General features: G+C 44.3%; 2 protein-coding genes across 30 annotated transcripts; one reads left to right on the top strand and one right to left on the bottom strand.

The window, feature by feature from the left end:
• Nucleotides 1-46: 46 nt before the first annotated feature.
• Nucleotides 47-11,326, bottom strand: lig (ubiquitin-associated protein-like lingerer). Of its 29 annotated transcripts, none has more exons than XM_086827998.1 (14): nt 11,284-11,326; nt 8,757-9,180; nt 8,522-8,699; nt 6,926-8,310; nt 6,411-6,838; nt 6,003-6,113; nt 5,770-5,874; nt 5,539-5,645; nt 4,889-5,448; nt 3,314-3,448; nt 3,118-3,243; nt 2,788-3,042; nt 2,441-2,596; nt 47-1,149 (listed from the first exon to the last, which is right to left on the bottom strand). In XM_086827998.1, exons 2-14 carry the CDS (start codon nt 9,150-9,152, stop codon nt 1,051-1,053), a joined length of 4,041 nt encoding a protein of 1,346 aa, XP_086684124.1. In that variant the 5' UTR covers nt 9,153-9,180; nt 11,284-11,326; the 3' UTR covers nt 47-1,050. The 29 variants fall into 29 exon arrangements, with proteins under 29 accessions (XP_086684124.1, XP_086684113.1, XP_086684115.1 ...); XM_086827987.1 differs by lacking the exon at nt 11,284-11,326 and adding an exon at nt 1,599-1,631 and having other exon boundaries at nt 5,770-5,946; nt 8,757-9,561; XM_086827989.1 differs by lacking the exon at nt 11,284-11,326 and adding an exon at nt 1,599-1,631 and having other exon boundaries at nt 2,794-3,042; nt 5,770-5,946; nt 8,757-9,561.
• Nucleotides 11,327-12,045: 719 nt separating this feature from the next.
• On the top strand, nt 12,046-13,745 carry LOC110182928 (uncharacterized). Its single transcript, XM_020951105.2, has 3 exons — nt 12,046-12,596; nt 12,692-12,857; nt 12,921-13,745. Exons 1-3 carry the CDS (start codon nt 12,324-12,326, stop codon nt 13,079-13,081), a joined length of 600 nt encoding a protein of 199 aa, XP_020806764.2. The 5' UTR covers nt 12,046-12,323; the 3' UTR covers nt 13,082-13,745.
• Nucleotides 13,746-14,295: the final 550 nt, after the last annotated feature.

The following is a 14,295-nucleotide window of genomic DNA, read 5'->3' as shown; positions in this document are numbered from 1 at the left end:
TTCTCATTGAACCAAGAAAAGTTAATTAACAAGAGACAGCGGGTGATTCCATTCTCTTCCTTTTTTTGCATTTGTTTGGATTTAATCGTATCTTCTTTTTTGTATTTAGTTTAAATATTAAGGTTATAATTATACATATAAGTTTAAACCGATTACAATAATTATTTTTTGTTTGTTTTGTTTTCTCATTGTGGTTTTTTGTTGTTGATTCTTTAATATATATATAATTGTATTTGTTTTTAATTTACGCTTTCTGCTCATTCCGGTTTCTTCTCTCTTACGCTCTTAAATCTGTTAAATCGTTTTACGCCTTTAATAATTAATAATTGTTACTCTTTATCTTTGTAGATTTATTTGTATGCAATGTGAAAATGGTACTTGGTATATTTATGCGGATGTTGCTGTATGTTTTATTTTGTTTGTTGTTTCTTTGCTTTGCGGCCAGTGAGATGGAGACTCCCTTCTATTCCTGGCTGTATATGTTTGTGTGTGAGCGATGTGTGTGTTGGCTGTCTGTTGAGGGGAAAAGGGAGGCGTGGTCAAGACGCTGCTGGGCGGCGCCTTTACAGTGCGCGTTCGTAGTAAAAACGTTTCTTATTAAGTAAAGTATGATCGCTTATCTTCGTATATTAGATAATCCGACTCCACCACCGACGCTGGCGAGGATTTCTCGCTCTTCACCGTGTCGCCGGCAAGTGGCTGCTGTTGTTGTTGCTGCTGTGGTTGGGGTTGTGGCTGCTCCTTGACGAGCATAAGCAATTGGCTGGGAACAGCCGATTGCACCGATGTCGTCGTCAATATCGCAGCTGCTACTGACGTTGTGGTTGTGGCATCTGTGTTATTTGTGGTGGCGCTGGCTGCTATTGTTGTCACTATCGTGGGCGTGGTAAGTGTGTTGGGCTGCGTTCTCAGATTGCTGCTGCTTTTGCTGTAGATGTAGTGAATGGGCGTGGTGGTGGTTGTGGTGTTGGTGGTGCTACTGCTGCGAATGCTATAGAGCTCGCCAGCTCGGGCGATCTGCAGGGGCCGCCAGATCGTGTTCTCCGGAAGCTAGTTCTGTCCGGTCCAGTACGAGGGAGAGTAGCCCTGCTTTCCTGCCGACTTTGACTGGCTGGTCGATTGCTGACGCTGTCCGGCGCTGTTCGAGTCCTACAACACAGATATGGTACAGAAATCAGTGATGATCTGGTCAAAATAGGAAACAGATTGCTTTTGCTGCTGCCTCCGCTTCTTTCGGTATTTCCACTCGGCCATCCATACATACAAAAATGTGGGTTAGCACATGGAGCACACGCAATTATATATATATGTGTTTGCATGTACATAAATTCGCAAATTATATACACGATTTAATATATGGCACATGAATGTATATGCTTCTGATTACCAAACGACCCCATTGCAACTTGGCACCTGGTTCCTTCTTATCGGCGCCGTTCCTTTGGGATTCATGCAACTACAAACTAGAATGGTTGGATGATGTAGTGAGAAAGATTACCATGTGAGCGAGGAGTCATGCGTGGGGTGGGTGGGTTAGTAATGTGAAATCTAACAGCAAACAATTTAAGCAACTGTGTGATTACAACAAAGGAACTTACCCGGCGGGATGAGCTATGAATCCTGCCGTCCATCTAATTGTTGTCCCAATAAAAAAATCAAAAGAAATTATAAAGAAAAAGAGTCAAACAATAGAACACAGTTTCATGCATCTTTTCTTAATACTGTCTCTCACAGACTACCCCGACGAGGATCAAACTACTATATCCTACCCCCAGGTAGATGTCTAATTTCCCCTCAGGATAAATGGAAAATGCATGAAAGTTAGTTAGTAATGGTTACGGTTAAAAATATATAACAAAACTATTTAAATGAAGAGAACACACAAATAAAATTACTTTTGGGTGAGTGCATCGGTTAGTGGTACAATCATAGTTAGTTGGTTAGTTTACATGTGCTGACAATGGAAGCTTGGCTTTAAAACGAACAACAACTTCATGCCGTTTCAGCTTTTAAACAATTAAGATTTAACGCAAGGGAAAGGAAAATCCGAAGTTAACTATGAAATACAGGTGTAGAGATTGGTGCAAGTGTGGGTTTAAAGCGAATTTGGAAGTAACATACACACACATAAATCAAATAACTCTGTGAAAAATGCAAACTGAAATGTACGGTGAATTTTCCTAAGCTCCCCGGGTCTTTTCGCCCCCTTCTAGTCGGCAAAGAACGTTATGCCACTGACATCCTCCTGCACGGTGCTTTGCAATTGTTGCTCCCATTCTTCGCCGCCTTCAGAGGTACCGTCGTCCCCCTGATCTTCTGTGCCTCTCTGCCATTCGGGCTCATATATCACTTGCTGTTCACTCATAACCACACTGCGAACCTCTACGTTCTCTGTCACTCTGCCTAAAACAACAAACTGTGGTGGTAATTGAGACTCTACCTGATGGATGGGCTGATGGATCATGTTGTGGTGTCCTGCTGCTGGCATCGGCAAGAACATGCCGTACGGCTGGGCCGATGTGCCGCCAGCTGTCTGAGTGTTGGCCATGTTGAACGGCGGCGGAGTGCCAGAGTGGAAGCTCTGCTTCTCGTACGACTGCAGGAGATAAAACAAAAGGTACATAGAATCGATTGTCAACTTGTAACTCGGAAAAGATAAAGGTTACTCTAACCAGGACTGTGAACTCTAGTCAGGCTTTAAAATAAACTAGATTTTAAAATTTTTACTCGACTTGTCTGGCTATTTAGGGTTCACACGTTCACAGTCCTGCCCATAACCATACGTACATTAACCTTGTTCAGCGGCACATGACCCTTCGCGTACATGGACGAGGTGAGGTCGGATCCAGTGCCTGCCTGTGACTGATTGGACACAGTCTGCGTTTTGCTCTGCTGATTCACGCTCGACGAGTAGCCGCCACCGCCCTTGCTGTAATCCTGTGTGGTCTGCGAGAGGGTGTCGTAGCTGGTCGAGCCGTAGCCAGCGCTATACGAGGGCTTCGGGAACTGTCCACCTGAGGCAGTGTTGGCTGCCGGCATCTGCTGTTGTCCAATCAAAGCGAATCGATTCCAATTACAAACTGCTATGTGGTTAGGAAATGGTAATAAGGGGCTTACTGGATAGATGGTGGGCGTGCCATATTGGAAACTACCGGGCATCACATTGCCGCCATAAAAGTAGGCATAAGGAACATTCAGCATGGGCGCACCAGAGCCCGCCTGTTGTGACATTGTGCTGGATACCTGTGCAAGATATATGAGCATAGACATAAGCACAGATCTTTAATAAGATATTCATTATTTGCAAACTCACATTGCCAACCGGACTGGAGTTATTGTCAGTGCGGGCGAATCGTCCATCAGTCATTGTGGAGTAGGCCACAGAGCCGAGGTTGTCACGACCGGCGCCTAAACTTGCTGGCGGATAGTTCAAGTCGTAATATCCTTGCTGCAAACGAGAACCAGAATCATAATTAAGCGATCATCGAGAGCGTAGGTCGTGTTGTGTTACATGATAATGACAGAGACCCAGCTTTGACAGACTATAAGCTTAAAAAGTACGTATCACAATCTAAGAACTCCGCAAAGTCGGACAAAGCTGGGCGTCCACAGATTCCAAACGAAATCATAAATGCATAGTTAAATGCTATGATTGATTATTAACGTACAAATATACAATATGGAAATGTTAGATGAAATAAATGAATATGAAAATTAATAATGGCTAGGAAATAGAATGTCGGGAAATGTGTGAGTCAGGAATGCAGAGAAAGGAAGTAGGGATGCCAGAATACACATATATACATTATATACAATAGAAATTTTTTAAATTAAAAAAATTTATAAATATTTTCTTTTGCCTGAGATTGCTAGATCGGTTCAGCTGATGCTGATGCTGATCAAGAAGATATGATAGACATGATTTATAGGGCCAGAAATGACTCCTTCACAGCGTTTCAAGCTTCTGACAAAAATTATAGTACCCTGCAAGGGTATACAAATAATAATAAAATATTATGAATATTTTAGAAATCCATATTTAAATGCTAAATACAGTTGCAACTTTGATATACATCCTTAGCATACAATTAGTAAAAAACGTTATTGTTGAAAATAGAAAAAAAGGAAATAAAATATTTAGTTTTACAAATGTTTTGAATAGAATTAAATAATAATAAATATTAATATTACACCGATCTATATTATAAAGTTCGATATATAAAATGTTTTTAAAAATTGTTAAATGATAGGGTTAGTTTTTTGGATAGTTTTGGAGTGGAGTGTTAAGCAGAGCCAGGATGATAAGCAATGTGGATGATTTTTGAATGGTTGATGATGTATATATGTTGTATACCGGGGTTGTGGAATGTGGATGGAAACTGGAAGCGGATACGGATGGCATTAAAATTTAAGTGCATGATGATAAGACAAGGTGTGTGAGCTTGAAACTAAACAATTATGAAGACGCACACAAGACAGACAGACATATAAACATCGTGGTGATAATGTTATTTTTTGTATATTAAAATGCACGCTGAAAAACGGTTAGGAGGGTGGAAAGGCCGCCATCCGGAGCTCGAATCTGACCCGGGGACACCGGAACCGGATCCGGACCGCAACTAGGCCAGGCCAGGATCAGAACTGGCGCCTGCCTGAGAGAGCAGCGGGAGGCGACGCGCTGGGATGCGTGTATGCGTATGCGTATATGGAATTTGGACTTGACTTGAGGCGGAAACGTTGTATCAAACATTATGTGGAAGGATGTTGATACGAGGTTACTGATTGATTAGAGTCGGTTCGGTTGATTGATTTGATTTGATTTTGATTGGTCGGTTGCATTTTGTAGTTGGTTTTTGGTATTTGCTTTTGCTTTTCTCCATGAACTCACCACATGTGGCACTCTCTGTTGCATCATTTGTAATTCCTCGTAGGAATACACTGGTTGCTGATAGTATGGCAATCCAGTCTGAATATATTGACTAACCATTTGGATGTTGGTGGGCACCAAGCCGCTGCCGCTGCCACTGCCACCACCACTACCAGCACCACCAGCACCCGATGCGCCGCCCACGCCGCCGCCAGTGCCAGCTCCTGCACCTGCACCGCCGGCGCTGCCCGCCGTTGTGGCGACGCTGCCACCACTGCCGCTGCTGTTGCTGCTGCTGCTAATATTTTTGTTGGTCAGCGAGGCCAGCACCGCGGCGGTGGTGCCCGCAGCCGTTTGGGCGGCGACTGCGGCAGCCGCTGCTCCCACAGAGCCGGCGTTGTTGCTGCTGCTGTTAACATTCACACCGACGACGTTGGCCGCACTTCCGCTGCCACCGGCCACACCGACGGCGCTGCTACTTACGCCGCTCTGGCTGATTACTCCGCCCACGCCGGCCACGTTGCCGGTGGCAACGCCCGCCGTCACATTGCTGACCGAGCTGCTGCCACTCACGTTGTTATCTGTTAAAGAGGCGGACACAGAATATGGTATTAGTAATTAAATCATTTAAAATATCTAGCTACATCTGCCATAATTCCCAGAATACTTACTATTCGAAACAACTGCTTGGTTAGCGCCTGGCTGCCCACTGACAGTTCCCGCTGCACCGTTACCAGTGCTTCCGCTGCTGCTGCTGACGCCGCTGCTAGTGGAGACACTGGAATAAGAATATGTAGGATTAATGTGCTACCGGAGGTGTTCGGTACGGATGGTTAGTTGAAGGAAAATTGGGAAAAAGGAGTAACGGCGGCATGCAGAGCTGGGAGCGAGCTCGCTCTTACCTGTCATAGTGCGCGGCGCCGCTGGTGGCGGTCGCATCCTTGAGCTTAGCGCTGGCACTAAAGCTGGCGTACTGTGAGGACGCATTGCTCGCACTGCCAGCGAACCTGAACGAGCAAGAATCCGCAATTAACCATAATGGAACCATTCCAATGTAAATTAAGGGAAAGCTAGGGGAGCTTCTCGCCAGGGAAACGGGGATTACGGATGTGAGACCGTGGCAGATTCTACTTACCCGCTGCTATTGGACAGTCCTCCCGTGTTGCCATAGACATTCTGGCTGGACTGGTAAGCACTTTGTGGTGTCGAATAGCCGGAGGTGAGGTAGGCAGAGCTCGCATTGCCGCTGTTAAGTGCGCAAAGCGATGACGGATTGGGTTTATTTTATTTTTTTGGACATGAGCGGGCAGTGAACGTGTGTGGTTAGGAGAGAAGAGAAACAGTAACAAAAAATCAAGATTAGCTTTCTTTCGGGTGGTGCGGAGATTGTTAGGCAGATTATGCATACGAAAAGAACAACGTCAAGTGGAATGAATCAATAGCTTCGGTATGCCGAGGCTGGGATTTATCTTTATACATGGATAACAATATAAAATTCTGTATGGAATGGGAATAAATGAGTTGGGGATACTTTGGTACGTACCTTGTGCTGTTTTGACTGCTGCTGCCACCAACCGGAATGTTTTGCGTCGCTGCACCTGCAACGCCCGCGCCCGACGCACCACTCTGCGCTCCGGCGCCCGCCTGTTGCTGCTGGTAGGAGTTTACCGCACTGGGCTGATAGCCATAACCCTGCTGCTGATAACTGCCCACCGAGCTCTGAACATTCGCATAGCTGGAGCTGCTGTAGCCAGCTGACGCCGTCGTCGGGTAGCCGCTGGACGCCTTACCCGCTCCTCCACTGGTCTGGTATGCGTTTTGGTGATAGGCACTACCGGTGCCGCTGGCCTGTCCATAGGGATCGTTCTTGGCCAACTGATCGAGCGCATTCGTGGCGGCGGACGAGCTGCCGCCCTGCTGCTGCGCCGTCGAACGACTCGCATAGCCCGCCGCTGCAGTCAAGGCATCTCCCTGCAAATGAAAGGGTTTCGTAAGTTTAATAAGCTTTCATTTCAAGGGAATGGCTCTCATATAACTTGATATGATTATCCTACTTACGATCTGGGAACTTTGCAGACCCGCTGTCAGCGCAGATTGTTGCTGCTGGGATTTACTCTGGTAGTCGTCCTGCTGCTGCTGTTGCTGCTGACTGTCGATGCTGTAGCCCGCCCCAACCTTCTCCGGCACTGCATCAAAGCCATCGTCCGTTCCAAAGTCCAGAGCACCGAACTGCACGTCCAGATAGCCAATGTTATTCAGAGCATTGTCTCCTGGCATTTCCACAGCGCTGGCCGGGATCTTTGATGGCGGCGGCAGCTTGACGCGCGCCCTCCTCACCGGCTGCTGCTGCGATTGCTCCCCAGCTGCGCCTGCTGCCGTTCCAGTGGCGAAAACGTTCGCATATGTGCTGGGATACTGGCTCGCACCAACACTGGTGCTGGTCTGCGAGTAGGCGGCTACTGGGTTCTGCGTATAGCCCGCTGGCGCAGGCTGTACCGCTGCAGATCCTGGGCTAGCGCCCTGGCTGGACAGCGAGTTGAAATACTGAGATTGCTCGGCCGACAGCGTAGCCGATGGCTTTATAGGCGTCGTCTGCTGCTGAAGCTGTTGCTGCTGCGCTTGCTGCACCAGTGTGGCGGCTGCAGAGGCGGCGCTCGAGAATGTGTCGGGGGCAGCAGATCCAAACGAGGACGAAGCATTGCCCGTTCCTCCGCCGGCAGTTGCGCTGGCTGGCGTTCCTGGTCCCGCCTGCGTGCTCTGAGCCTGCAGCTGGGGCGGTGGATTACTGACCGCTGCGCTGTACTGCAGCAGCGGCGTAGTCGCCGAGCTGGAAAGCGTTGCCGGTGGTGTGCCCGCCGTTGGTCCGCTGCTGGAGCCCTCCTCCAGATGAGATGATCCCTGCTGCACGAGATGGTGTTCAAGACCCGGTGGCGCCGGCAGTGAGCTCTCGGCACTTGCTCCCGCACCGCTCACCACGCTAGCGGCCGTTTGCGTGGCCAAGTTGCTGGGGGTGAACACCTTGCTGTCCTTCAGCGAGCCCTCGTACTCCTCGTTGTTCCAATCGCCCCAGGCGTCGTCATGGGCCTGCTGCTGTTTCTCGGCGTTCTGGGCAATGGTGTTGTCCCACAGCTCCACCTCATGATGATCGTCGTTGGCGTTGCCACTGCGACCGGGACCGTAACCACCCCCGCCTTGACCTCCGATACGATCACCACGCGGGCCACCGCTGCGACCGCCCATGCGACCACCACCACGGCCAGAGCGAGAGATGAAGCCACCACCGCGTCCGCTGCCCAGGGCTCCGGGTCCATTGCGTCCGCCGCCGTTCCGCTGCCCGCGGTAGTTGTCGTTAGCCCGGTCATCGCCGCGGTCGCCTCCTCCGGAGCGAGGTTCCCGAGATTCACGCTGATTGCGCTCGTTCTCGCGGGTCTCTCTTCCCCGCCCTGTAACGTAATAATTAAGGAAGGATTAGAAGAAATTACTTAACTGGAGCTCTGATATAAGTAGTGTCTTCATTAAGTAAAACGTTATAAGAATATAAATATTACATTAACGTCTTACTTAATAACTATTATTCTTAAATGTGGCAGATCTTTTGAGCAGATTCCCTAATACAGTTTTGTATGTTAGTAATGTATAAAGGCTTGAGCTTACAGCCACGACTGTCGGTGGAGCCGCGTCCGCCGCCTCGATTTGAGCTGCGGTTACGCGACTTTTCCCGCTTATCCGCATTCGCATTTCCATCGGCCCAGTCTCCGTCACCGGTGGCACCATCACCCGGGGCATTTGCAGCCTTGTTCTTGCGTTTCTTCTCGTACTTGGCAAAGGCGCCCTGCAAAACGGATACGCTTTAGTAACTGGAAATCAAGAATATAAGTCCGCTACTAACCTGCGGTAGCTCCTCGATCAAAAAGTTGGCCGCTGCCTCCAAATCATAATCGCACTCATTGAGGGCGCAACAGACCTCCTCCTCGGAACGTTGGGTCATGGTCAGCAGAAGGGTGACCTTCTCTTTGATCTGCGGATCCTCTGTGGTGCTATTGGTGATCTGGGCAATGCGCAACTGTTCGGTGGTGGCCTTCGGCTGGGCCTTCTCTGGCTTCTCTGTCTTGCTGACATCCAGACCGCCGCCTTTCTTGCCGGCGGCCGCCGCATGTGAGACTGCATCATGGTGGCCGGTGCCGGAGCCTCCTCCGCCTCCGCCGGAGTTGCTGACATTTGACTTTTTCTGGTTGCGGGTGTGACCGCCGCCTCCTCCGCCGCCTGAACGAGTTTGTGTGCTCATCTCTATGTACACTGTATATACAAATTAGCTGAAATTACCGAAGAGAGGTAGATTCGAAATCAAAACTATAGCTCGAATGGAGAGTTTTACATTGACTCTGACTGATATCCAATTCCCAATGATGACTGATTCGGATGGGAATCCCCAAGGTATCCCATAATCAAAATTCAGGGTAAGATGAATGGACTCGAAATTTTATACTGAATCTATGGGATCATAGAGAATTAAGTAGGTGAAGCTAGAAATAGTAATTTGGTTTACGATATTTTATATGAACCATAATGGTTTTGCTGGAAAATGGATATTCCTGTTATCTTCAGACACAGGGCTGCGTTATTTATCTGTAGCTTGTTTATATTAACATATTTCTTGCTAAAAATTAATGGAAAGTAAACAGAACTCATGTGACCAGAAATTATTTTCAAGTATCTAATTACTGGATTCAGAATACAAACCTAATGATGAATCATATAAACCTGGTGGAAGCCTGGTACGGGAAATCACCGTAAGGATATACCACAAGTCCCGAAGTTTTAACAAGTTGAATTAAGCTGATAGTTTCTCGAAATCACTTAAAATGCTCCTAGCATAAGAAATATTCTTGATTTTACCGCTATGCAAACAGATTTCATTAACGAATATGCGTATGAATTTCGCAAAACAAGTGGTCAAAGAGAGTAGCAAAGAAAAGCTGGCAATGATGAGAGTTCAATGTACATTTAATAAAAGAGAATGAAAGAACGTGAACAAACACGCTCACACTGACACACGGCAGCGGGAGGGAGGCTAAGAGAGACACAAAGATAGAGAGCGGCACACGCACAAACAAAGCAAGCATTCAGAAATAACAAAATTAGTGCAAACGGGGGGGTGGCGAAGAGGCGGAAAATGTACGGGAAAAACAGGTAAAAGGGAGTGGGACAGGGAGGAAGGCACGCTTCCAAACCGAAATCGTCAGCCGCCGCTTTTCCAAAGGGGATGTGAATCAGGGAGAACGGTGGAGAGGTGGAGGCGGCAGTGAGCGACCCCGATACCAAGTGCATCTGAATCACTCAATTTTGTTGTCAAAACAGTTTTATCAGCTTCTACCGTGAATAACGCCTTCTCATACATTATTCATGCATGCACACACACACTGTCCCACACATGCATGGGCCGCCGCCACCGCATTTACTTCTTCACATTAAATTTCGCACGTCCGCCTAGCCCTATGCTCCAGATATGCATATTGCCCCAGGGGGACCAAAAGAGTACCCGATTTGAGTTGCAACGGGAATTATGAGGACTGGCATACACAAAAATTGATTTACAAACTCCTTGGCCTCCTCGCTTCGGTTTTCTGCTTTCGCTTTTGTGCTCGCTCTTCTGCATCGGCCGTAGCGGCATCTCCCTCGCACCAGCGCGGCGGCCAACGGTCAGTGTTGCCAGGTGCGAAAGATGCGAACAGCAATTGGCAAGGCTAATTAATTAACCAACAATGAAGACACTTGAACAGAGCTTAATGATTTTACTCATGTGCCTAGAAAGTGTGGGAAGGGTCAATTGGAAAATATACGCGGAAAACACACATTCGCGGCAGGATTCGGAAGGCACACATCACTAGCCACGCACGATTCGGCACTTGGCAACACTGAACGCGAGGGCATTGAAACCGAATGAAGCGCACAAAGCGGAATGAAAAACCGGACAAAGTGGTGTACACTGCACCGAAAAACGAAATGTACGCCTCGCCGGAGATAAACCAATTTGGTCACCGGGCATATACCGAGGGCAAACGCATCTCGAGTTGCAATTGGAAGCGCTCGCGGAAATTATAAGTTAAATATTATAATCAGCCAGCGCCAGCCATGTGCACATACTCGACGCCATTTCTGCGAACACCACACTAGCCGACTCTTTCGCTCTTATGTAAACCAAGGGGACTAAAGTTGACGGCGACTCTACCGCTCCAGACAGCGGCCACTATTGAATTTTCAACAAAGTTTTACGCTGCAAAATCGTCTTCCAGCCTTGAGAAAACACTATACATGAGTGGTCAGGTACTTGAACTGCACTTTAACAATCACATTGGCCACCGATCGTAGCTTTTTTATCGTGTAAACAAATTTTAAAACGGAGCCACACACAATACCTGCAATGCGCCGAGAAACGCACTTATTAGTGCTGGGAAAAAATCAGAGCACTATCGATACTATCGTCATTTATATTCTTAATTTTTTGGATTAGTCTTAAAAATGCATTTTTTCATTTATTCATTTCATTTCGTTTCATACTTTTAGCTAATGAGATTGTTTTGTTGCAACTTAATGATAATAATAAAATATTAATTTTTTGGTTACAATTAATTGTTGTATATTATAATAATAATATAATTAATAAAATACAAATAAAATGTTCTTTTGTTAATACAAATATTAATAAATATAATACATGAATTTCTACGTTTCAATTTATTTAATACCTATAAATATTTATAATTTATTACTTAATTATTTTAATCATAAATTATTACTTTTCAATATTTATTAATTATTAAGGAAACTAATTAAACATTTATCATAATAATAATAATTTTTCAATATAAAATATTTTAAAATTTGTGTAAAATATAGAGGTGGAAGACAATCAGTGTTAACATCGTTTTTATATACGATATACCGGAGGAACAACGTGAAGTGAGCATGTAAATCAACACCAGTACACAGAAATATATTATTTAATTTAATTTTTTTTTTAGTTTTATATTCCTTGAAAGACCTGCGTGGCCCTGGCTTTCCTAAAAGAGGTGCAACAAAATCGATGCATCGATATTAAATAATATTTTTGAAAATTATTGTTAAAAACATTAAGCATTATAAAACAAATTGTAATTTTTATTTAAATTTTTTATCTTTTTTTATCTTTATTATATAAATAATATTTAAAAAATAAAAATTATAATCTCTTTAACGTACCTTTGCTCACTTTTTTATAGTGACGGCTCAGGAAAATCGATTGTGAAAAAACATCGATGATTTAGAAATTTCGAAAACATCGATGCATTGAATTCATCGATGTATTTGCACCTCTAACTGAGCGTCACCAAAACAAAACAAAAACAATGAACTAAATGATTTTGTGGTTGTTTTGGAAACGGATACTTAAATAACGAATTAGTGCACAGAAATCATAATGACAAAACGCCGGTACACTGCGCTTCAGGAAGAGGTAAATATCCTCTTGACCAAAAACGATGAACGCACACGAAAGGAACTCGATGCACTGGAAATTAAACTGGATCACATCCTGAGCAACCAAAGCGAAATCCTGACGCGCCTTGGCGTTCTGGCTCAAAGCCGATACGACCTTGATGCCTGCGAGGTGGATGTCTCATATTTCCCCGTTTCTGATCCCGATGAGCTGCCAAAACTGGACGCCTACCTGGCAGAGCCCGGCAATCCCTATGTGAGTCGCTAAATGATTCCTCAAACTGTTGACAGTATCATTTTAATAACATTTAGATAGCTTTACTTTAAAAATATTAATCGATTGCATTCTAGGCTCGTTTAATGCGTCGACTACTAAGGCCAGATGGCGAAATAACACCTCTGAAGAAATGCCTTGTAAAGCTTTTTACCGATAATATCATGCTTTCTTTTAACTACGCCGGTGTTTCTAACAAACAAGCGTTCAATCAATATAAAAACATAAACAAAACCCTTTTAGGTGAGTAGACTTTTATTTATAACATTATTTATATTCAATAAGAAATACTTTGTTTATAACAAGACATCCAAAAAACCAGTGGATATGTCATATCGGATTACATAACGGAAATCAGAGCTGCCTTCCATGCGGCAAAGCGTCGCTGTCACAAAAGAAATCACGATCAAAGGCGGAGGAGCCAACTCAGCCAGGAGGTTGAGGATGAAAATGAATGGGACGACTAGCTATTCCCGAAAATGCATCAGACTCGGATATCCGTAGCCTGTTCTATTAACTTTTTATGCATTCGCAATGGTTAAATCTCAAAAGTATAAGAAACCAAACAGGTTCTGGCCTTTTCTCTAGGTTCAGTTTTTACCACATAAACGAGGTTATTTTCGGCTTACGAACGCCAAACTTTCAAACCGTAACGTTCTGGTCGACATCCCGCTTGAGAAATATGGATCAATGGTTCCACAAGCAAATATTAGTATTAAGATCTTTTAGTTAACATTTGCAGATCTTTTTTGATGTCAAGACCTCAATTTTGAAGTAAACAATTTACTTTAATATAAATTCGAAGTATATAAAACCTTATAGTTGACAAAGTGTGACTCGAAATAAACTTACTATTGTTGCTAAGAATTTTAAATTGATTATGCAGATTTATTAAACTATCAAAAACTTACAAAGAAAAGGTATCCAAATTAAAATTAATGAATTTTTGGCTCAGTTATGAGCATTTGAAACTTTGATTTGTTGTACAAATTTGCATATTAAAATATCTATAAATATTGCTTCAAAAAAAGCGAAAATTTAGCATTCCGAAGATAGTTTACTTTCTTGATTTAAAAAAAAAAACATTGCTTAAAGGATGAATAAAGTCTTTGTTGCCTCGGAAAATTTTAAGATTATCTTGTTCTTAATTTATTAAAGTTATCATTAACTCAATCATGAAAGATATAGCCTACGAATATAGATGCCCTAAAGATACCTAATATTTGTGTCCATGCAGTTTCAGTATTTCGTAAATACCCACAAGTTTTGTGCCCAAATAGATAATTTATTAAGCTGGTTTTGCCACAAACTTCAACTAAAATGCAGTAATATTTGTTTTAAATTTATAGTATAGCTTATACTTTAGTGATTATTACTTTTTAAGAGTCTAAACGCTCATGCCTAAGATATTTTGCCAATGAACTCACAACCCACCCCAAAAACGATACATGATCTTTGTTGGACTTTGATGAAATACAAGCATAAGATGCTTGGCCAAAAGATACCCGATCTGTGCTGTGGACAAGTGATTTCTGTTGCTCTTGGTGGAAAAACGCCAACTTGGTGGAGGGTTCAGTAAACTTGTTTCCAATTTGAAAATGGTTGTGCCTGTCAGCCGGATAAAAACATTTTCCGATGCTTTTTGGGCATTGCGGCAACAACAATTACAACAAGTACTCGG

The sequence above is a fragment of the Drosophila serrata genome, unplaced genomic scaffold (assembly GCF_035046125.1).
Source record: "Drosophila serrata isolate PLE 108 unplaced genomic scaffold, ASM3504612v1 contig_184, whole genome shotgun sequence".
NCBI classification, from domain to species: Eukaryota; Metazoa; Arthropoda; class Insecta; order Diptera; family Drosophilidae; genus Drosophila; species Drosophila serrata.
The sequence above is the reverse complement of the archived record's forward strand: the minus strand, read 5'-3'. Positions and strand labels throughout refer to the sequence as shown.

Excerpts from the sequence above, each read along its gene's own strand:
- lig (XM_086827980.1), bottom strand. The coding sequence starts at position 9,152 with ATGAGCACACAAACTCGTTCAGGCGGCGGAGGAGGCGGCGGTCACACC. Across the intron at positions 6,114-6,410 it reads AGCAGTCAAAACAGCACAAG|CGGCAATGCGAGCTCTGCCT; the intron begins GTACGTACCAAA and ends CGCACTTAACAG. Across the intron at positions 2,597-2,787 it reads TGCCGCTGAACAAGGTTAAT|TCGTACGAGAAGCAGAGCTT; the intron begins GTACGTATGGTT and ends TATCTCCTGCAG.
- LOC110182928 (XM_020951105.2), top strand. The coding sequence starts at position 12,324 with ATGACAAAACGCCGGTACACTGCGCTTCAGGAAGAGGTAAATATCCTC. Across the intron at positions 12,597-12,691 it reads CAGAGCCCGGCAATCCCTAT|GCTCGTTTAATGCGTCGACT; the intron begins GTGAGTCGCTAA and ends ATTGCATTCTAG. Across the intron at positions 12,858-12,920 it reads CATAAACAAAACCCTTTTAG|ACATCCAAAAAACCAGTGGA; the intron begins GTGAGTAGACTT and ends GTTTATAACAAG.